Source organism: Natrix helvetica, assembly GCF_964273705.1.
Source record: "Natrix helvetica genome assembly, chromosome: 7".
Classification (NCBI taxonomy): Eukaryota; Metazoa; Chordata; class Lepidosauria; order Squamata; family Natricidae; genus Natrix; species Natrix helvetica.
In genome coordinates, this window is record NC_138558.1 from 7,810,487 (window position 1) to 7,833,111 (window position 22,625).

At 43.6% G+C, this 22,625-nt stretch overlaps 1 protein-coding gene and 1 long non-coding RNA gene across 9 annotated transcripts in view; both read right to left on the reverse strand.

The window, feature by feature from the left end:
* Positions 1-170: 170 nt before the first annotated feature.
* LOC309395857 overlaps positions 171-22,625 on the reverse strand; it is a 98,289-nt gene continuing 75,834 nt past the window's right edge. The window contains exon 3 of the long non-coding RNA XR_014175993.1: positions 171-194. This is a non-coding gene — a long non-coding RNA (uncharacterized lncRNA). The remainder of the gene's footprint in view (positions 195-22,625) is intronic.
* RUFY3 (RUN and FYVE domain containing 3) overlaps positions 421-22,625 on the reverse strand; it is a 71,219-nt gene continuing 49,014 nt past the window's right edge. For 3 of the 8 annotated variants that reach the window (XM_081960379.1, XM_081960380.1, XM_081960382.1), the window contains 8 exons: positions 22,217-22,384; positions 19,639-19,736; positions 14,362-14,481; positions 12,317-12,437; positions 9,780-9,856; positions 8,508-8,535; positions 5,666-5,734; positions 421-2,972 (listed from right to left, as the gene is read on the reverse strand). In XM_081960379.1, the coding sequence (XP_081816505.1) occupies positions 2,829-2,972; positions 5,666-5,734; positions 8,508-8,535; positions 9,780-9,856; positions 12,317-12,437; positions 14,362-14,481; positions 19,639-19,736; positions 22,217-22,384 (825 nt within the window). In that variant the 3' untranslated portion in view covers positions 421-2,828. The other 5 variants (XM_081960383.1, XM_081960384.1, XM_081960385.1 and 2 more) reach the window with 3 other exon arrangements.

The following is a 22,625-nucleotide window of genomic DNA, read 5'->3' on the forward strand; positions in this document are numbered from 1 at the left end:
TCTCCATTTCAAAGTGAAATTAATTACTTTTTTGGCAAAGAGGGATGCGGTGGCTCAGTGGCTAAGCTCAGAAAGGTCGGCGGTTCGAATCCCTAGCATCGCATAATGGAGTGAGCTCCCGTGACTTGTCCCAGCTTCTGCCAACCTAGCAGTTCGAAAGTACGTAAAAATGCAAGTAGAAAAATAGGGACCACCTTTGGTGGGAACAGTGTTCTGTGCGCTTTCAGCATTTAGTAATGCTGGCCACATGACCACGGAGACGTCTTCGAACAGCGCTGTCTCTTCGGCTTTGAAACGGAGATGAGCACCGCCCCCTAGAGTCAGGAACAACTAGCACATATGCAAGGGGAACTTTTACCTTTTAACAAATGGTCAGTAAGGACTGCATTATTCAGGCAAATAAAAAAAAACTGATTCAAATGCATTCTGGCCTCATTTTAATGTCCAGTTCAAATAGAACATCTGTACAAAGGATGAGACAATTTGTAACTGCACAATAGTTACCACCGTTTAAGAGAGTTCCCTTTGTTAAGCAACAGTCTCTGCTACATGTCACAATACATTCCATAACTTGCTGCCATGCTTTCTGAAAACCATTAAATAATGGATTAAAAATATCATATGCATATAAATTAAACAATTTAAATTGAATTTAAATGAATTGTATTGCCCACATAGTCTTATTATCTCATTTACATTTATATTAAGGGTTCAAGTTACTTTTTTTTCTTTTTACAGCCCTATAATCCTTTAATCCGGGGTGGGGGGGACTGGATGGAGTGAGAATTTACTGGCCAGCTGCCCTTCCCGATGCCTACGTGGAGTTCACAGGACAATTTGTTTCCTCTTGCACCCTAACAGAGAAACATCTGCTGCTACCTAGAATTGAACTCTCAACCTTCCAAGTGGGAGGTGAACGTCTTCACCCCTAGGCCACAATACCACCCTTCTATATCAAGAGATTTAAGAATTGAATGAATGGATTTTTATAGGTCACCCAAATCTACGATGGTTTTCGGTCGCTGACTTTGGTAACCTGCAATAAATAAGCTGCCGAAAAAAGATCCCCTGGGAAGTTGAAAAGGACTACTTTTGCTGAATTATTTGCATGCCAAAAAGTAAATGCAGAATTGCTACCTACCACATTCTGTCTTTTTAAAGACTTTGTAAAGGAAAGTCTTATTTTAAGCAGCAAAGAAAACTGTTCAAAAACTTTTTCACTGGGGGGGGGGGGGGAGGAAACATGTTTGCCGCATTTTTATCCTTAACCAATTGTTTTATTTTTTTATTTTGCAGTTTAGATTTTAATTTCCTTGTTTTGCAAATACATTTCCAAAAAGTTTAATCACGGGCTTCGTATATATTGCAAGAATAGTTCTTCAAACCTGAGCTACAGACGTCCTGTATGGGGGGGTGGGGGGGTGGGTTACGAAACGGATTGCCAGAATCGCTTCTGGCATTCAACCCCTCCAGAGTGGGCAGAATCAATATTTTCATCCCCCTTTTGCCTCCCATTTTGGAGAGATTTAAGGAACAAAATTCTATTTTACCAATTCTGTGTTTGCCGTTAGAATTCCTGAAGTCCACTTAAGAAAACCCTCAACGTTGACGGTGCGGCCCCCGTAACATCAACATGTGTATGCCTCCGTTTTAGGCTACGTAACTATAGAGTTGAGTGTGTAATATCACTGAATCTCCCATTTTAGTGTTTGACTTACAGCTTGTACAGACCCATTTATGAAACAGAGACTCCATATAACTCAGTTCATCTACAGAAGGCATGTCAAACTCGAGGCCTGCGGGGTGCTCTGGCCCGCGGGATGCTTGAATCTGGCTAGCGGGATCGGCCTGGGAATAGCAAAGGCCTGGCCTGTGTTGGCTCCGGCAGCCTGGGTAGCCTCCTGCAACACCTTTTCTCGCCAAAACGGGGGACGGGAGGGGGGGATGCATGTGGCCGCAACACAGCCCATTTTCGGCCTGGACAGCTCCTGCAGCACTCTGCCAGCCAAAACAAGTGTGCAGGGGCCACACATGGAAAACAGGCCGCACCCCACCACACCCCCCATTTTGCCCAGTAGGGTGCTGGAGGCATCCGTCCTGTCTCTCCCCACACCCCACCCCGGCCGGCCTGTGGAGGAGAACTACAATGCTGATCCGGCCTTAGAAGAAATCCAGTTTGACACCCTTGTGATGTACAGTAAGAGTATCCAACCTTGGCAACTTTAAGACCTGTGGACTTCAACTCCCAGAATTCCCCAGCCAGCCATGCTGGCTAGCTGAGGAATTCTGGGAGTTAAAGTCCACAGGTCTTAAAAGTTGCCACGGTTGGACACCCCCCCCCCCCGTTCTACAGAAAACAGTGCCTGTATCCCTAGCCTGGGAGACCCCATAGCTCCTATTGTGACTTCTGCACGGTTGACCCCCATAGAAAATTTCCTATGTCCTATTTTCTAGTGCGCTTCGTGTCGATCAACGGCCGACCTCTTTCTTTTGGTTGACAAAAAAGCTGTCCTATCTTAACACTTAACACCAATCATTTTTCTTTCTAAACGGAGACCCACGTAGGAGAAATTCCCCAATCTGCACCGCGGGGAGGGACGGGGACGGGGGACTCGTCAAGGTGCAGTCAACGCAAAAGCTTCAAAACTACCACGACGGATTGTCGACGGACAACCGTTCCACCCGACGTTTTTTTTTTCCGTCTCTGCAAAAGCAAAAAAACAACAACCCTGGTTCCGGAAATAAGGGCTTTTAAGCCGCTCCCGAGATCGATCTCGTTTCAAGGGAAAGGGCCAGGCGAATAGAAAGCAGGGTCACTCTTTGCAATCCTAGGAAGGGCTGGCAGAATATTGCTGTATTAAGTGCTTGTGGCAAAGATTGCACACCCGTTCCGGCTTGATGCTCGAGGGGAGAGGTAGTTCGTTTGCTGAGCAATCTTCACAGAAGACACCTCCGCAGTTCTTGCAGATGTTCTGAAAGGGGGAGAAAGAGCAATAACACATGAGAATTCCAATTAGATGCAGGTAGTCCTCAACTTATAGCCGTTTATTTAACGACCATTCAGACTTACAATTGGCACTGAAAAAAAGGGACATACCAAGCACAACCATTGCAGCATTGCTCCCCCTCCTCCCCCATGATCAAAATTCGGGTGCTTGGCAAGCAGCATATATTTAACTATGGTTAAGACCAGAAGTGGTATTCAGCCGGTTTGAACTGGTTTGCCTTAACCAGTGGTGGAAGTCGCGGGTGGGCCTGCCCACTTGCCCCAGTTCTATGCTATCCTATTTAGACACGTTTTTGAGGCCGGGCACATGCGTGTGGGGCGAACCGGTGGTAACAAAATGCGAAACCCACTGCTAGTTAAGACTTAGAATTACTTCATTGTCACTTGGAATGTAGACTAATCGGCGTATGTTGAAATGAAATTTCACTGCATACGGATCTCGTTTCGTTGCAGTGTCCCAGGGACACAGGGATTCGCTTAACAGTTGTGGCAGGAAAGTTTGTAAAATGGGGGAAAACTCACAACAACTGTAAACGTAAAGCCTTGCACTTAGGCAAGGAAAAACAAAAGTTCACATCTATATTGTTTGTTTGTTTGTTTGTTTATTGGATTTATATGCCGCCCTTCTCCCAAAGGACTCAGGGCGGCATACAACATTAAAAAAAACACATATTACAACCAGTTGAAACCAGGCTTAATAGCAGTAACTGCAAAAGGGATCTTGGAGTCTTAGTGGACAACCAATTAAATATGAGCCAGCAAATGTGAGACTCTAGAAAGAGTGCAGAGAAGAGCAACAAAGATGATTAGGGGACTGGAGACTAAAACATATGAAGAACGGTTGCAGGAACTGGGGATGTTTAGCTTAAGAGAAAGAAGGACTAGGGGAGACATGATAGCAGTGTTCCAATATCTCAGGGGTTGCCACAAAGAAGAGGGAGTCAAAACTATTCTCCAAGGCACCTGAGGGTAGAACAAGAAGCAATGGGTGGAAACTAATCAAGGAGAGAAGCAACTTAGAACTGAGGAGAAACTTCCTGACAGTTAGAACAATTAATCAGTGGAACAGAAGTTGCCTCCAGAAGTTGTGAATGCCCCAACACTGGAAGTCTTTAATAAGATGTTGGATAGCCATTTGTCTGAAACGGTATAGGGTTTCCTGCCTAGGCAGGGGGTTGGACTAGAAGACCTCCAAGGTCCCTTCCAACTTTACTATTGTATTGTATTGTATTGTATTATTGTATAGTGTGCAGCGGCAGCCAAAAAATCTAACGCACTCCTAAGTTGCATTAATAGAGGGATACAATCAAGAAAAAGGGAGGTACTAATACCATTCTATAAAACCTTGGTAAGACCACACCTAGAGTACTGCATCCAGTTTTAGTCACCACCCTATAAAAAAGATGTTGAGGCTCTAGAAAGTGTGCAGAGAAAAGCAACCAAGATACTTAGGGGACTGGAGGCTAAAACACAAAAAGAACGGTTGCAGGAACTGGGCCTGGCTAGTCTAGTGAAGAGAAGGATCAGGGGAGACAGGATAGCAGTCTTCTAATATTTGAGGGGCTGCCACAGAGAGGAGGGGGTCAAGGTGTTTTCCAGAGCACCCTGAAGGCCAGACAAGGAATAATGGATGGAAACTGATCAAGGAGAGATTCAACCTGGAAATAAGGAGAATTTTTCTGACAGTGAGAACAATCAAACAGAAATTGCCTTCGGAAGTTGTGGGAGCTTCATCACTGGAAGCTTTCAAGAAGAGACTGGACTGCCATCTGTCAGAAATGTTATAGGGTCCCCTGCTTGGGCTGGGGGTCGGACTAGATGATCTACAAGGCCCCTTCCAACTCTGTTAATCTTATCTTATCTAAACTGCCTTGCTTATCAACAGAAATATTAAGCTCCATTGTGGTCATTAAGTCTGAGGACTACCATTAGGGCAGAGGCAACAGTAGAGAGAAGATTCTCCTCTTGGATCCCACCAGTTGGAATTCTTTAATGGATGGAGTCCGGTTCCCTAGGGAGCCCAGCCTCACGCCAGGTAGGGCTTTAAAATAATTACCCAGGTTAAGAGAATTGGCCAAGTGTGATTGGACACACAAGAAATGTGTCTTAGGTGCACAAGCTCTTAGTGTACATTAAAAAAATACATTCATCACGAATCATAAGATACAGCACTTAGTGATGGTCATAGGATACTAAATAAGCAATTAAATCATACTAGGAAACAAAATAAAACAATAGAAATCATAAAGATACAAGCAACAAGGTTATAGTCATAAGTGGGAGGAGATGGGTAATAGGAAGGAGGAGAAGAAGAACAGGAATACAGTCTTCGTTTGACAGTGTTGTGGGAATTAGTTGTTTAGCAGAGTGATGGCATTCGGGGAAAAACTGTCCTTGTGTCTAGTTGTTCTGGGGTGCAGTGCCCTATAGCGTCGTTTTGAGGGTAGAAGTTGAAACAATTTATGTCCTGGATGCGAGGGGTCTGTAGATATTTTCCCGGCCTTCTTTTTGACTCGTGCAGTGTACAAGTCCTCAACGGAAGGCAGGTTGGTAGCCATTGTTTTTTCTGCAGTTCTAATGATGAACTTAAGTCTGTGTCTGTCTTGTTGGGTTGCAGAACCAAACCAGACAGTTATGGAGGTGCAGATGCTGGATTACCTTTCTTTTGCTCCGAGTACTTTCTTCTTGACACAGCTGGCAGGGTTTGGACTTCTCAGGAGCTTGGTCCTAAAACATTGAAAATACATCTCGTTTATGCCTATTTGGGGTCAGCCCTTCCATTATTCTCATGAAGGAGTCACCTGGCGTTAGCTTAAAAAGCGTTTCCATTCCCCTTTTCAATACTGCGCTGGGAACATACCAAACTAAGTGTTTTAGAGACGGCATTTGACACCAGCAAGATTGGCGAAGATGTTCAAGGATAAATCAGTTAAATGTTGGAAATGTCACCAGACACCTGGCTCGTACTATCATTTGTAGTGGACGTGTAGAAGCAAAACAATACTGGACTAAAATACATCCATGGCTCAAAAAGATGATACAACAACATATAAACTTAAAACCTGAAATATTCCTGTTGGGGATTTACCAGAAACATATAGTAAAGAAAATGTATATTTGGTTATCCATGTTATAACAGCAGCTAGGATTGTATTTGAACAAAATTGGAAAAAAAAAAGCTTCCCACAGAGGAGAATGTGATTAGAAAAATATTAGAACGTGCAGAAATAAACAAGATTAACACTGGCAATTAGAGAAAGACGAAACTGATTATTATATTACATGGGAATCATTTTATCGATGGTTAGAGAATAAAGATAAGAATTTGAAGTAAAATTAGCTGTATAAAAAATGCATCAATAGAGTTCATATAATTAACAAAGTTAAATAAGTTAAGAAGAGGATTGTTATATTAGATATTTAACGTATTGGTACCCTGTTTCCCTGAAAGTAAGACTTCCCTGAAAATAAGGCCAAGTGCTTATTTCGGGGATCAAAAGAAAATAAGACCCTGTCTTATTTTTGGGAAAACCCGGTATTAAACTGGAATAAATAATAATATGACTGTAAATTTGAATTGTTACTGCACAAAATATTTGTACCCAGAAGACACACTGTTTAATGGACAATGGATTGTTTATACTATAATAAAATAAAAACTTATATACCCTATTTTTCAGAGTATAAGACGCACCAAGATTTTGAAGAGGCAAATTATGCACCCACAAATCAGAACTCTACACCCTATAAAACACAGTTTAGATATGCAATTTTTAGGTCTACCAACTATTGGCTAGAAATTAACCAGCTACCAACAGCCTCTTTAATAATGGAACCATAACAATGAACTCTCAGAAAAAACACCCCATCATCCGTGTCAGTGAGATTTTCCATCATTCAGGTCATAGTTGTCTCAAAGGTGCTTCCCCCCCTCCACTTCAAAGGGCAATTGGACTGGGGGGGGGGGGTTCTTTGCGGAAGAAAAAACATTTCACTTCTCATCCAAGAAGCTTCATTGGTTTTGAGGACTGGAAGGATAGATACTGCCATTTGAGGATGGATGCTGAGGGGATGGAAGGATAGATTCTGATAGGATAATGGGGGAAGAAAGATGGATTGTATTTCTTTGCGATCCTCTGGTTGTTGTTGTGGCCCACCAGCAGTGTCGGACAGTGAGGAGGTTGGGGAGGAACATGGGCCAGTCCTGGAGTCTGGGGAAGGATCGGACGAGGGCTCTGCGTTGGAGGCAGAAAGGGGGCCAGAGCCGTCTGACAGTTATCAGCTGCCTTCAGAATCGGACATCAGTGAGGCAGAAGAACAGCTGGAAATTGTTCCCAGTGTGTGCATTCACAGAGTTACCAGATGATGGAAACAACTAAAGAACAGGGGTCGACTTGGGAGTAAGGCCACAGGTGGACGATGAATGGCCCCTCCCATAGGGAATAAAAGAGGAGCGAAAGGGGAGTGGGCTTTTGCAGGAAAAAAGTTGTCCGTTCATTCGTTTCAGGAGTGTGAAGATCTGTCTGTGAATCTCAGAGACTCTGTGCAAAGTCATTCCTTGCACCGTGCTGCATTTGGAAAATATTTACATGGCAGCTTTCCAAGCTAGATAAAGTCTGTGGTCATCCACCTTTGAAAGACTGTTTGCATTCACATTTGCTTAATAAAAGGGATTTTGTCGGGACCAGGAATCTGTTTCGTGCTTTTTGGGGAAGCCTAGATCAGAAGAGCCATTAGCACTCTCCCTAAGAGCTCTTGAGGTCACTTGAGGGATTAATCTGTGCCCTCAGGGTCAGCCGAATCAGGGTGCAACGAGGGCATAGATCATAGGATTCATGTAAGTTTATCATCGGTTCGCAAATGTGGGAGTGCGCATGGGCACGCTTACATCGTCTGCATGCGTTCCTCCCGCACATGTGTGCAGCCTTCTGTGCAGGCGCTTTGCTTGCAGGCAGGGCACGCACATAGGTGTGCGGCATCGAAATATGAGGCTACATAGGGACCTTTGGGAGCCAGGGTGGGCGGGCTGGCCCACCTGTAGTTCGCCGCTACCGATTCGGGCGAACCAGTCCGAACCGGCTGAATATAATCTCTGGCATAGATGAATCCACAAGTGTCCTCAGGGACTCTCAGAGAGAATGCAAATAACCAGATAGCTGCAAAGAAATACAATCCTTTCATTCCCACCGCCATCCAGTCTCAGGTCCAGTTACTATCAATGATTATCCTTGCACCCCCCCCCCTCCATCAGAACGTATGAAACTTCTTGGAAGGGAAGCAAAACTTCTTCTTCCTCAAGGGGAAAAAAAAAACCCCAGTCCAGTTGCATTTTGAAGAGGAAGAAAAAACTTTGATGACACCATCGCCACATTTATAGCAGCTGAAATTTCAAAGTTCAAACCAGCCTAACTGGTGTGTGTGTGTGTGTGTGTGTGTGTGTGTGTGTGTGTGTGTGAAATATCCACCTAGTTTCCCAGAATTCATAAAACCAGTTACTTACCTGCTCGTCTTGCCGGTCAGGAAACGCGCTGCAATATAAGATATTGATTTATTTCATATCTCCATCTTGCAAAAAACCCCAGGGATTAAGTGTGTGCTGATTTCTTCAATCGTTATACCGGCGGTCCTTAGCTTACGACCACGCTGCTTAGCAACTGTTCGAAGTTATGACAGACCACGCCTGGCTTCTTATGATCCAGATTCAAAGTTTTGACAGCCCTCCCCCCCCCCACTTCCAGGTCATAGGACTTGCCTTTTGGGGGCTCAGGAACCCCCCCTCATTTATGACCAATTGCAATGTCCCAGTCACCGAACATATTTTACGTTTTGTTTTGTTTTTGCTGGAAAGCAGTATTTATTTCTGGTTTCTGGCAAGAAACAGCTATTGCAGACAATGGATTCAGTGAACGACCGCAGTGTTGGCTTACCTATCTGCACGAAAACGTTCTTAAAAATTGGTCGTGGTCAAGACAACCAGCATAATTTATTATCACAATTCTGGGTCAATTACAGTCTTTAATTAATGACTGTAATTGATCCAATTCTGGGTCAATTAAGTCATTAATTAACATCCAGAATTAAAGAGGCCTAGCTAAAGGGTAGCAGGCCATCCAGATCTCAGTGGAACTTATTTAAATTGGAATGGTACACTAAGAATGCCCTGTAGCAAATGTGAGATAAGGTTCATATCTATATATCTATATATCTATATCTATATATCTTCTATATATATAAAAATGGCTGTGTGTATATGTGTGTGTTCCAGCATAACTCCGGAATGCCTTGAGCAATTTCAACCAAACCTGGTACACATATGACTTACTCTCTGGAAACCAATACCGTGGGGGTAAGACATCCCCAACACCCCTCAGGGTGTGTGTTCTGTTAAGATGCAGCCTGTTGTGCCTTAAAAAGGCTTCTACCGTACTGCCATTAAAAAGGCTTCTACTGTACAGTGCTGTGGAGTTGCCCTGGTAACGGCTTCACAGTACTCCACAAGGGGGCTTCCTCTGGTAAAGGGGAAAATCCAACATTAGAAATTGGAGCAACATTCGTGGAAGGAAGGTTGGGATAAATAAATACCCGGGCAGCATCGGGTTATCAGTTAGTATGTATGTATGTATGTATGTGCATACGTAGACACACACACACACAGAGCCCCAGGAATCACAAAAAGGCTTCCAAAATGACTTATGACTTATAAGCACCATCATTATATTGGTCTGCTTGTTTAAGAAAAGCCAAAGACTGTGATTTTGGATTTAATCCATACCTGCTTGAAAGCACTGTGTTCTCTTTCACTGGTGTTCTCGATCGGGAATCTCCTCCTAGGTGCCTGTCGCTTGAATCCTATCAAAGCAAGGAATATATTGAAGAATCAGAGCAGAATAACCCAAAGCATTTTTTCTTTTGAATACACCGCCTAAAACAAGGGGTGGGAACCTTTCGTGATGGAATTACTTTTCCATAATAGCAGTGGCACTTAGCACGTAAGACTTATATACCGCTTCGTAATAAAGCACTCTCGGTTTACAATGTCGGCATTAGTCCTCATTTTATGGAAGAATGGAAGGCTGAGTCAGCCTTGAGCCCGTCAGGATCTAACTCCCGACAGTGGGCAGAATTAACCCGCAGTACCGCATTCTAACCACTGCACCAACCTGGCTCCTTAGCAGTTTCCTTATTGAGAATAATGGAACCCCCGACCACTACCAGAGATCAGTTAAAAGACCAGACTGAGAACTGGAGGATCGGACTTGCCTGCCTACACATTACTTTCCGTGATACGGATATATCTGACACAGGTAATTTTGCAGGTAGTTCTCGCTTAACCATGGTAACCGGATCCGGAATTTCTGTTGCTAAGTGTAATGCGTAACATCCCAAGGGCACATTGCTGAATGATGGCAATCCGGGTCGTCCCCATTGCTGTTGTTAAGCGAGGATCACGGGTGGTTAATTGAGGGACTACCTTGCAACTTCCTACTGGCTTCCAACAGATCAATAGGGAAGCCAGCAGGAAGTTGCAAGTCCCAGGCAGTTTGCAAGCAGGCCAGGGGGTGGTTAAATTGCTGTTGTGCTGGGACAGGGACAGGGTGGCGGCTGATGGAAAGGGGAGGGTATGCACAAGCAGGGACGGGCTCTGGGATCTGCTCCTCTGTACCCAGTCTTCTTAGGGCAAAAAATCATAGATGTATGAACGACATATGGCAGGAGTGTCAAACTCGATTTTATTGAGGGCTGTATCGGGATTGCGTTTGACCTCAGGGGGCCAGGGTGGGCATGGCCAGCTCGATGCCATTTGTGTCAGGGGCACCTGTGGTGGCCTGGGCAGGGCTGGGGGGATTCTCCTGCATCCCTCTGCCAGCAAAAACGGAGCTCAGGAGAGCTGCACGTGGTCCTCCCTGGCTCCATTTTTGGTCACGAGTGGCCCTCCTGGGCTTTATTTTCGCTGGCAGAGGGCTGGAGGTGGCTATCGCGGCTGAAAATGGAGCCCGGGACAGCCACACGCAGCCCTCCCGAGCTCCGTTTTCCCTGGCAGAGGCACTGTGGGCTGGTCTTTTGCTGTTTCTAGGGCAGCCCCTTGGCCCAGATCTAAGCACTTGGGGGCCAGATCCGGCCTGCGGGCCTTGAGTTTGACACCTCTGACATACGGGATCCTCTTTCAATCTTCCTCATTGACTTTGCTTGGGAAAAGCCAGTCACCTCTGTTTTAAACGTGCCACGCGTGGCACTTGTAAACAAGGGACAGGGCTTCAATTAAAATGGATATTTTATTAATTTATATATTCAACGTATATGCCCACCATTAAGTTTGTATGTGTCATGCTGCTGGGGAAATCAGGAGATTCGGGCAGTTCAAATGAGCGTAAAGATTTCTTGCAAGCTTAAGCTCTCTACAAGAATCTGACCAACTAACAGCCAAGGGAAATGAGCAGGAGATAAGAAAGAAATTAACGGTGGGCTGGACTTGGATCTCTTGCGGGCGTGCAGGGACTTATGACACATTTGATTCCTCCCTCAGCCTCAACCTGATCATCTCCTACAGCCGTGATGATGAACCTATGACATGTGCGCTGGTCAGCTGGTCTTTGCGCATGCTGGAGCACCCGACACCTGAAGACCAGCTGCCCGTGCGCATTCTGGTTTGGACACTTGGTGCTGAAAAAGTTTGTCATCACTGTCCTACAGTATGGCTGTTATTTGACTTTTTTGACACTCTACTCATAGATTCCCGTAACAGGATATTTGCATATTGAGTGACAGCAGCCAGAATCCCAGCCACAATTAATAAACATCCAGTTTAAAATGGAAGCAACATTAATCAACAAAGATGATTAGGAGACTGGAGGCTAAAACATATGAAGAACGGTTGCTGGAACTGGGTATGTCTCATTTAATGAAAAGAAGGACTAGGGGAGACGTGATAGCAGTGTTCCAATATCTCAGAGGCTGCCACAAAGAAGAGGGAGTCAAGCTATTCTCCAAAGCCCCTGAAGGCAGGACAAGAAGCAATGGGTGGAAACTAATCAAGGAGAGAAACAACTCAGAACTAAGGAGAAATTTCCTGACATTTAGAACAATTAATCAGTGGAACAACTTGACTCGAGAAATTGTGAATGCTCCAACACTGGAAGTTTTTAGGAAGATGTTGGATAACCATTTGTCTGAAGTGGTGTAGAGTTTCCTGCCTAGGTAGGGGGTTGGATTAGAAGACCTCCAAGGTCCCTTCCAACTCTGTTATTCTATTCTGTTCCGTTCTATTCTAAGTCAGTGAGATATAGAGCAAAAAACAAGAATTATTACTACCTTTGATGCAGTCTTTTGAATGCCTTTGGAAGGGCTGAACAAGCTTTTGTTCTCTGGAACTCCGTGAGGCAAATGCAGCGACTGTTCCCGCTCTCGTCTCAATTCAACTTCAAGCTGGCCTCTGAAGCAACAAAAGGAGGAGAAAATATGTTAAATATAACATGCACGCACACACCCAAAACTGGTTCCCACCTTTTCCTTTTAGAACTTATCTTTTTTTAAAATAAATGACCATTTTAATTCGAGCAACAATAGAAGAGCAATTGAACAATGCCAATATACATGACCACTAAGTTTCAAAAGCGATTCTGTTGTCCATTTGACTTGATATCATCTCTCGGCTATTTGTTAATGATCGTATGTCTTTTTTGACATGATGATGCTTTAAGGCAGGGGGTCTCCAAACTGGGTAGCTGTCAGGTCGGCGAGCCATCTTTCCTTTTGGACTTCAGGCCTGCCACACTTTCTACTCTTCATTTTCTATTGTGGGAAAATGGGAGGAGGAATTATACGGAGTTGGGTGATAGGTAGCCATAATAACATTCTTCTTCGAAAATCAAGGTCATCCTTTGTCTCTGCACCTAGCCGGAACTGGATGGGTGGAAGCTACCAGCGTGGCAGTGGAAGATTGGACCATGTGATGGACTTGTGAGCGTGGAGGCAAGATCGTGAACTTTCAACTGGGTGGGAAAAACCTGGAAGCTTTCAGATTCGGGTTTTCCCAGATGTGCCAACATGGCTCTTTTAATCAATTAGAACTTTGAGGAATCCTTTGCCTCGGACTCTGATTTAATTTTGGATGCTATTTGGAACCCTGATAGCAGCTTGAAGACTTGTGGACTTCAACTCCCAGAAATGTTGGCTGGGGAATTCTGGGAGTTGAAGTCCCAGATTAAGTCCTGATCCTGAATCCAACATGCAGGTAATTTTCACCAGGTTTCTGCCTGTTTTGGGGAGAATCTAATGACCCCCAACCTTCCAAATTCAAAACCCCAAGGAAAGCCATGTAGGGTTTCTGGATTAAGCATGATTCAACACTGAGCTATTTCACTCCCATCTTCCACAAAATACAGTTACACGGATCGCCTTAGATAGAAATCCAACATACAATCTTCTTACTTGAGAATAAATCCCAATTATTTCATTGAGGCCCAATGCTGATAGATAGATAAAGGACTGTCATTATAAAATTCTGCAATTTCATATTAAACTTCTGCTGTGGATTCATTTTGCAAAGTCCCCTGCAGTGTGCCACTGTAACAAATTTCATTCAACTGTATGTATTTGTTGGTTTATTTCAGTTTAATAATATTTGTTTTTAATTTGCATTGTAAACCACCCACCAGCAGATTATGATATTCAATTTATATAGGCCTTGAAACAAATAAAGCATTGAAAAATATTACTTTGAAGGTCTGCAGAATCACTTTTTCCCCCCCGTAATCCCTTGCATCGAGTTGAAATAGGGGCAACCGAATGGAGCTCAAGTGTTTACTGGCCGGATGCTCTTCCTGACACCTACCCAGTTTGCAGCAGACAATAACTAATTGAGCCGAAAGACAATAACTAATTGAGCTGCCAGGCCGATATCTGCAAAACATGGCAAAGAGTTTCGGAGAGTCACGAACCAATGAAACGAACTAATTGTCTCCTGCAAACTCCACTCCCCTTTCGCTCCTCTTTTATTTCCTCTGGGAGGGGCCATTCATCGTCCATCTGTGTCCTTACTCCCAAGTCAACCCCTGTTCTTTAGCTGTTCCCTTCATCTGGCAACTCTGCACATGCGCGCACTGGGAACAGGCTCCAGCTGTTCCTCTGCCTACCTGATGTCTGACTCCAAAGGCAGCTGATAACTGTCAGACGGCTCTGGCCCCCTCTCTGCCTCCGACACAGAGCCCTCATCAGAGCCTTCCCCAGACTCCAGGACTGGCCCATGTTCCTCCCCAACCTTCTCACTATGTGAATCTGCTGCCAGCTCTGCTGGCAGGCCAAAACACCACCAACTAAAGATACCCAGAGGAAGGGGGAAACGTTTCTCTCTTCACCGCTGCTTTGTAAGTTGTTCCACTTCGACTTGAAGGCTGTTGATCTTGTCTCCAAACTCCTCCTTGAAGAGACGATTGTCCTCCTGCAGAGACTGGCACTCCCGCTCGGACAGCTGCAATCTGGGTATGAGCCACATGAACTTGTGATAAAAAACAAAAGCTATGGTAGGGGGGGGGGGGAAAGACCAAATTGAAACCATAAATAAAAGGAAAGGCCGAATGAGCGATGGAGGGATGAGCGTGGGGACGAGAAGGAGGGCGGGGACGAGAAACAAAATCTAACGAAGGACTAAAAAAAAATTTAAAAATGGCTGAGGTGAACCAGGCAGAAGGAGCGTCTCTTTTCCATTTTTTTTTATTCTATTACTACAGTTTACAGTCATTAGATGATAAACATAAAACATCACTTTTATTATCCATAGTCAAAAGCAAATCTCAAGTACAGAGTAATGTGAAAAAGGGCTTGGGTTCTTCGTTACGTTACACTGCAGCTTTATTATACAACTGGAACTTGCGTCAAGGGGAGTACCTAGGTTGATTAGTGCGTTTGTCTAGCCTCATTCACAACTGTTACGTCGGGGGAAGCACACGCAGGGGGGGGGGGGGGGGTCCAGATCGGAGGCAAAGTTGTGGGCTGTTCGTTTAGGATTTCCCAGACTATTTCAGGGGGGCTGCTCAATGAGAAGAGAGGGGGCAAAGGATACTATCACAAAACACAAACTGATTTTGGGCTACTTGAAATCCACCAACCGGGGGGGAAATATTTAGGGTGAAGGCTACGCTTGGGAGGGTGGACAGGTAGAACAAATTGTTCTTCCAAAAATAATGACAAACGCCTGCCTTTCCACTTCAGGCTATTATTATTATTTTTTTGCATCTTCCCATTTTCTTGGAGCAAGCAAAAAGGTGATTTATATAAGATGAAACTATTTCAACCCTAATGGGAACTTAGAAGAACATGTCTTTTCTCTCTCCCACACACACCCATTAAACAGGGACGTGTTTTAGGTTTACGCTTCCCCAAATCCATCAATCAATACAGCCCAAAGTATTTTCTAGGAATGCTTGAAAAACATTTGGAGGGCACTTGGTTCAGGGGTGAAATCCATTTTACCTTTGCTACCGGTTCGGTAACAAGGTGAGCGTGTATGCTCTCAACCTCCACGCATGCGCAGGAACTCCCACGCATGTGCAGAGTGTCAAAAACGGACGTGACGACGTCCGGGTGGGTGGGCGGAGTCTGCGACCAAGCGCTCCTGCAAAGGTAAGCAAACAGCGAGGGAGGGGGGGAAATCCATTGTGCGACGCAATTTAGATTAGCTAGAAAGCAGGAATTCCTAATATAAATCACGCGCCACAGCTGATGGATCGGGAAAAACCAGTTCGCCCGAACAGGTTTCATTTTCGGGGGAACGAGTAGCATTTTTACTAACAGTTTGCATGAACCGGTCCCAAACTCTGACTTGGTTGAAGCACAACTATTAAAGATGGGGAGGGGTGGGGGGAGAGGGGAAATAGTTTGGCTAGTTTGAGAAATGTTAGTAATTCTCCACACACTCTCTTACAATCCCCTCGGGTTTCATCAGAATCGGGACAAGGAAAAAAAAATACATTGTTGAGTTACAGCATGGTGTTTTTAGTAGACGTTCTAAGGCTTAGATGCTCTCCCACTGCAATTCCTAGCAAATCCCTTGTTTGATTAAGATCCCTCCGAATCAAATATTAATAGTGGCCAGAGAGAGCTTTAAACAATGGCCAAATTACTTTTGCCCCTGGCATTACTGCCAGTTCAGCGCGCAAAAAAAAATTTCTGCTCCACGCACGCGCGCTTTTGCACCTGAAAAGGTCTTCGCATGCGCACAACGTTACAAAAGGGGAAAAAATTACATTTTTCAATGAAGCTTGTTCTGTGCATACGCAGAACCAAAAAAATCAAGATGGCGGCACCAACAATAGAAGTGGTTCTGGGGCACGGCAGGCCGAGTTACTACTACTTGGCCGAAAGGGTCCAAACAGATAGGAACCCACCTCTGATATATATATGAAAGGGACAATGATTCAGTCTTTTCTTAAAGAGCAAGGGAAGGCAAGACACACGTATTAAAAAAGTCAACCAGGAAATGAGAACTCACTATATTTTTTAGGGAGAAAAGGCAAGAGGTAGAAGTCAATACAAAGGGAAAGAAGGACTGACTAATTAAAAAAATAGCTAAACAGCTAGATTTTGCATCCATGTCACCTAAAGGAGGATGAATAAATCATTTCCCCCTGTTATGAAAGTGGCCTGTGCTGGCCTGCTATCTTAGCTCATCCTCGGATTGCTAAAAAAAAAGAAAAGAAAATTCCGGTTACAACTCTCGAGCAATGAAAATTGCTGCGATTTGCATCATCTGAACTCTTGTGTGTGTCTTCTGAATATTCCTTAATACCTATCCGCCCAGGGGGCTACGTCAAACAAAAAGGATTTTGGACATTCGGGTGGATCGGCAGGTAGCCGTAAAAGGAAATTCTCGCAAATAGGGAATTGGGATGGAGGGAATTATTCTCCATTTTTGCAAGCCAAGCAAAAAGGCAAGCCACGGAGAGTACAGATGGAGTTGTTGACTTCCAAATTCTCTCAATTAATTTTTCATCTGGCTTCAATTCAAGGGAGGATTTTATTCCTGGGCATGGGAATATTCCCCTTAAGGAAGGTGCTTTGCAGCCCCCCAACCTTTCAAATTAATTTCAATTTATAAAATATCCCGAGCCTAAAGTTCGGGTAGTAGCAAAGGTTGGTTAATAATGCCCAAATGTTCCGAAAATGTTCTAACCCTGGTGTGTGTGTCTGTCCTGCTTAGGATCAATTGGGGATGCCCCATCTACAAAAATTGTGGTTTCCTGCAGGCTCCCAATTTCACACACACACACACCCCTATCTACTTCACCAAATGGAAAACCAAGATTATTTTTTTCCTTTCAAGTTGAAACATTTGGGGCGAGGCAGGAACGAACATTTCTTATACTTTTCTAGATCATGTTGTAAAGGCTAAAAAAAACCAAAAAAAGTGGAGTATACAATTGCATCTACATAGCCACAAATCAGATTTTATCTTCTCTTCTTTCTGGAGTACACACTGATGGAATTGCTCCTATTTTAATAAAGTTTCAAAGCGTTAACAGGGGGGAAAGGAAAGCCAGAAGTTAATTTTTCTATTTCCGAAGAAAACTTTTTTTGAAAAAGAAAAAAAAAAATCCCATCAAATTCCACGTCGACTTTTGTGACATCATGTAATTCTGACATCTAAATTCTCGATGTTTTGCTTTTGCTCTTCGCTCGTTAAGGGAGCTTGGATGTCAGAATGGCGATGCGATCGGCGGCCCAAAATTAAATTTCTAGTGAGGCTTCTGAATTAATTTGTTTGCTGCGCTATTTAAGGTTTTTGCCTGTTTCACCAAATCCTTTTCGCTGTTGAGGAGGGGAAGAAAAGGAAATAAAAAATGATACGTGGAAAATGGGGGATTGGAGTAGAGAAAATACGTAATAAAAAAAAAAAACACACCAGTTAATCAAACAGTTATCAGTGGTTATATATTGCAGTACTTTAAATAAGCACAGCTTAAATATAATTACCATATTTTTCAAAGTATAAGACGCACCTTTTTCCCTCAAAAAAGAGACTGAAAATCTAAGTGTTTCTTATACATTGAATACAACATTTTTTGCCTCCTGAAACCATCAAAACGGCCATGCGTAGCCTTTAGGAGCCTTGCAGAGTGCTCCTGGGGGCTGGGGAGGGCAGAAATGAGTGAAAAACGCCCCCCACGCCCCCCGCAGCACTCTATAAGCTTTCTAACGGCTATCCATGCACTTTTTTTTATATATAAAAAACATTTGCTAAAACGGGCCATTTTTTTGCTCATTTTTGGGGCCTCCCACCCCCCAGGAGCAGTCTAAAAGCCTCCTAAGGGCTATTCATGCCTTTAAAAAAAAACAGGCCCGTTTTCGCAAAAAATGGGCCATTTTTGGGAAGCCTGCAAATTTTTTTTAAAAAAATTTCCTCTTCAAAACCTTGCTGCCTCTTATACTCCATTGCGTCTTATACTCCGATAAATACGGTAACCCTTGATCTTCATTTCGTAAGAAGGCGGCACATTATCACATACCTCAAATAAAGTTACGTATTTTCAAAGTTGAGGAATGATGTATATGTTTCAGAATCCTTTGAAGGTAGTCCTCGACCTACAACCTTTTCTGTTTAGTGACCATTTGAAGTTACAATGGCACTGGGGAAAAAATGATTTACGACTGTTTTTCATACAGCATCTCCATGGTCACATGACCAAAATTCAGACACTTGGCAACTGGTTCATGTTTATGATGGTTGCAGTGTCCCATGAGATCCCCTTTGCGACCTTCTGACAAGCAAAGTCAATGGGGAAGCCAGATTCACTTAACAATCGTGTTGCCAACATTACCATTGCAGTGATTCCCTGAACAACTGCGACAAGAAAGGTTGTAAACAGGGCAAAACTCACTTAACAACTTTCTCGCTTAGCAACAAAAATCTGCGGCTCAATTGCAGTCTCAAGTCGAGGACTACCTGAACTGTCCAATGTTTTCACAAATTGCAAGCATTTAATTTATGTGGTCGAACTCAAACATCTTATGAAGCCGCAATGCGATGTGCTAGATGAGCTTAGCATGTCACACAACTGAACCATCATGGGTTGTAAATGATGGTTGTCGCCCGCCACAATGTGTGATGCCAACTATCGGTGGAATATTGAACAAAACCCGTTATGCATCCATTTCATAGCACATTATAGCAAGTAGATTTATGTCTATAAAGAAATGGAGAACGTAGAGTTACATTCGGACTTTTCCAATTTTTCCAATTTAGATTATCAATCTCTGTTGCCAAAACTTGCTAAGATTTGAGAGGAATATATTTGTAACTAGCTGATAAACCGGCTTTGCCCAGGTATTTATTTATAGGGTGAAATGTCCGGACCAAACGTAATTTCTAATGTTGGATTTTCCCCCTTACCAGAGGGAGCCCCCTTGTGGAGTACTGTGAAGCTGTTAACATGGCAACTCCACTGCGCTGTGCAGTAGAAGCCATTTTACAGCCGGACAATATTTCCCAACTTTTCTGCGGCAGACTAATTATAAGAGACTTGCAAGAAACAAGTTTAGAAAGCCTAATTTCTATTTTCGTGTAACCCAAGAATGATTGAAAGGATGGCTATAAATCACAATCTTAGCTTGCTTGGATAAGCCGCTTTCGAGTTTACCTCTGTTCAAGCAGTTTAATTGTAGCGGCCATTTGACTGGTCTTCTCCTCCAAGCGGCTATTCAGTTCACTCTTCTGTTTCATTCCCAGGTCTGAACTCTAAAAAAACCAGAGAGCAATAACTATGCTTAGTTATCTTTAAAGATTACCATGTTTTCCCAAAAATAAGCCATTTTACGCCAGTACAGTAGAAGCCATTTTAAGGCGCAACACCTACCCTGAGGCGTGCAGGGGTACCTTACCCCCACAGTATTTGTTTTCAGAGAGTAAGTCATCTCTGTACCAATTATTATATATATTAGCTAGCTGATGAGAGCTAATTAGCTCAAAATAGATCTATACTAGTCTCCCTTTATTTATTTATCAGTACAAATACAACACAAATATAAAAGGCAACATTAAAAATAAAAATATGGTTTTCTGCCTGCATGGTCTTCTGTGATGAGCCGAAGGACAGAAAGAGGGAGTAGTGACCTTCCTCCCATATTTAGGCATACCAGGGGTGGTAACACAAATACATACCTATTTCCCTGGCTCAATTGATAAGGAGGCGAGCCTGTGGCTTAGTGGCTAAGACTCCTGCCTAAGATATAATACAGCCCAGGTTCAAATCCCAGTAAGGGTATGGCTAGCTGATGAGAGCTAATTAGCTCGAAATAGATCTATACTAGTCTCCCTTTATTTATTTATTTATCAGTACAAATACAACACACACACACACACACACACACACACACACACACACACATATATATATATATGTGTGTATGTGTATGTGTATGTGTATGTATATGTATATGTGTATATGTATATGTGTATGTATATATATATGTGTGTGTGTGTGTGTGTGTGTGTGTGTGTGTGTATGTATATATGTATATGTGTATATGTATATATATATATATTATTCTGGAGTATTTATAAATATTTCTTTATTTGACATTTTCCAAACATTAAAATCACAATTACACTTTTACAGCTTTCTGTTATCGGTATTTCTTTTTTCTTTTTTTTTCTGATTTCGGGTTTTCCATTTTTCATTCAATTATTTTATACATATTCTTCGTTTACTTTCTCATTTTTACAATATAGATAGATAGATAGATAGATAGATAGATAGATAGATAGATGATAGATAGATAGATAGATAGATAGATAGATACATACATACACACACACACACACACAATATTTCCATCTCTATTGCTTTCTAAATATATGCCATCTCTTTTCATTGTGTATGCCTTGTGTTCCTTATGCATTGATTTTACATCTCTTTTCAAGCCAGTTATACCACCTGTTCCATATCTTGTAGTAAGTACTCTGTTTCCTCTCTACCTCTTAGTTCCATCATTAGTTTGCATTCTGGAGTATTTAAATGAAGCCCCGCAGGCCGCGCGTTTGACACCCCTGCTTTAGATCATGAAAATCAGTCAAACCTTTAACACAACCGAAGATTACTTTGCAAAATGTGCCATTGGTGACATTAATTTCAGATGACAGAAAGGAACAATCAAATATGCATATCCCAATTTTTCTTTCTTTTAACGACGAGGGAGAAAGTGCAATTTACAAGGGAGACAGCTTGAGAACTCTCTCGGCCACAACCCAGGATTAAGGGGAGGGGGGTTTATACTTCGTGTTCAGACCAACCCTGTGTGGAGAAACTGCATAAATTCTTTTGTATCTAAGGACCCGATTTACACCACTGGGCTTAGACTAAGGGGTGGAATTCAGCTGGTTTAGACCGGTTCGGGCGAACCGGATGTTAATTTTACATCTGGTTCGCTGAACCGGTAGTTGCAAGGACTGGCTGACTCCACCCAGCCCCTCCCAGGAGTCTCCACGCGGCCCATTCATCATGCCATGTAAGTGCAGGACCTGCGCAGAGGGCGAAAAACGGGCCTCCCGGAAGTTCCAGAAATGGGCCTGTTTCCAGAGGGCCTCTAGAACCCGGGGGAGACCGTTTTCACCCTCCCGAAGGCTCAAGGAAAGCCTACGGAGCCTGGGGAGGGTGAAAATGCACCCCCACCTCCACCGTGGTACAGGAAGCTGAGTAGGCCACGCCCACCATGGCCACGCTCACCCAGCAACAAGGCAGAGAACCGGTTGCTAGCATTTTTCAATCCCGCCCAATTAGACTGTCTTATATTCTTTAATCAAGTCAACCAAGGGAAAGGAGTAAAGAGTTGTAGCGTCATGGCAAGCTTTGTAACTAAGCATTCTTATTCTCCTGTGTCCAAACTTCTGGATCCTGGTGCATCTGGTACGGTGCAACGGGGCCCAGCGGCCACCACAGGAACACATGCATGGTGGAGCGTTGCGCAGGCGCCATACGCTGTGCGCGCATGCACAGATGGCCCATTTCCTTCAAATACAGGTAAGGAACAAGGGCGGGCGGCTGGCCCCTCCAGAGCACCGTACTCGAACGTTACCCGGTGCTCCCGGCAGGCACCGGTACACTTGTACCAGGGATAACCGCCTGCAACCCACCACTGGCCCAAACCCTCCATTTCTCCTAATGGAAAGCGAAGATGATGAAGCAGTACCTTGCAATTAACCCTTTCCTGTTGATTTACCTGCAGCTTGAAAGAAAGTTCAAGTTTTAGGGCCCTGAGATCGTCCAGTTGTTGCCTGAGCACCACGAGAGCATCCTGCTTCTCGCAAACGTCTTTTTCCAGCATCTTCATAGCCAGCTCCATCTCTTGTCTCATTCCGATCTGCATCTCAAGCTCTTTCTCCACATCCTAAAAGCAGGCACACGCACACACATTACAGGCGAGAGTTTGAAGGTCTGAAAGACTCTTTCTCCCTAAATAAAAAAAAATCGCTCCCATTCAAGAAATGGTAGCGACGCGCGAAGGGTGACTTTTTCCATTCCTGCAGAAGAGGGAAGAACGTATGAATTCTCTAGGCTGAGTCTGAGAGAGAAAAGCTTAGCTCGCTACAAGGAAAGTCCGAGCAGGTCTTTTTCTGACACTGACAATG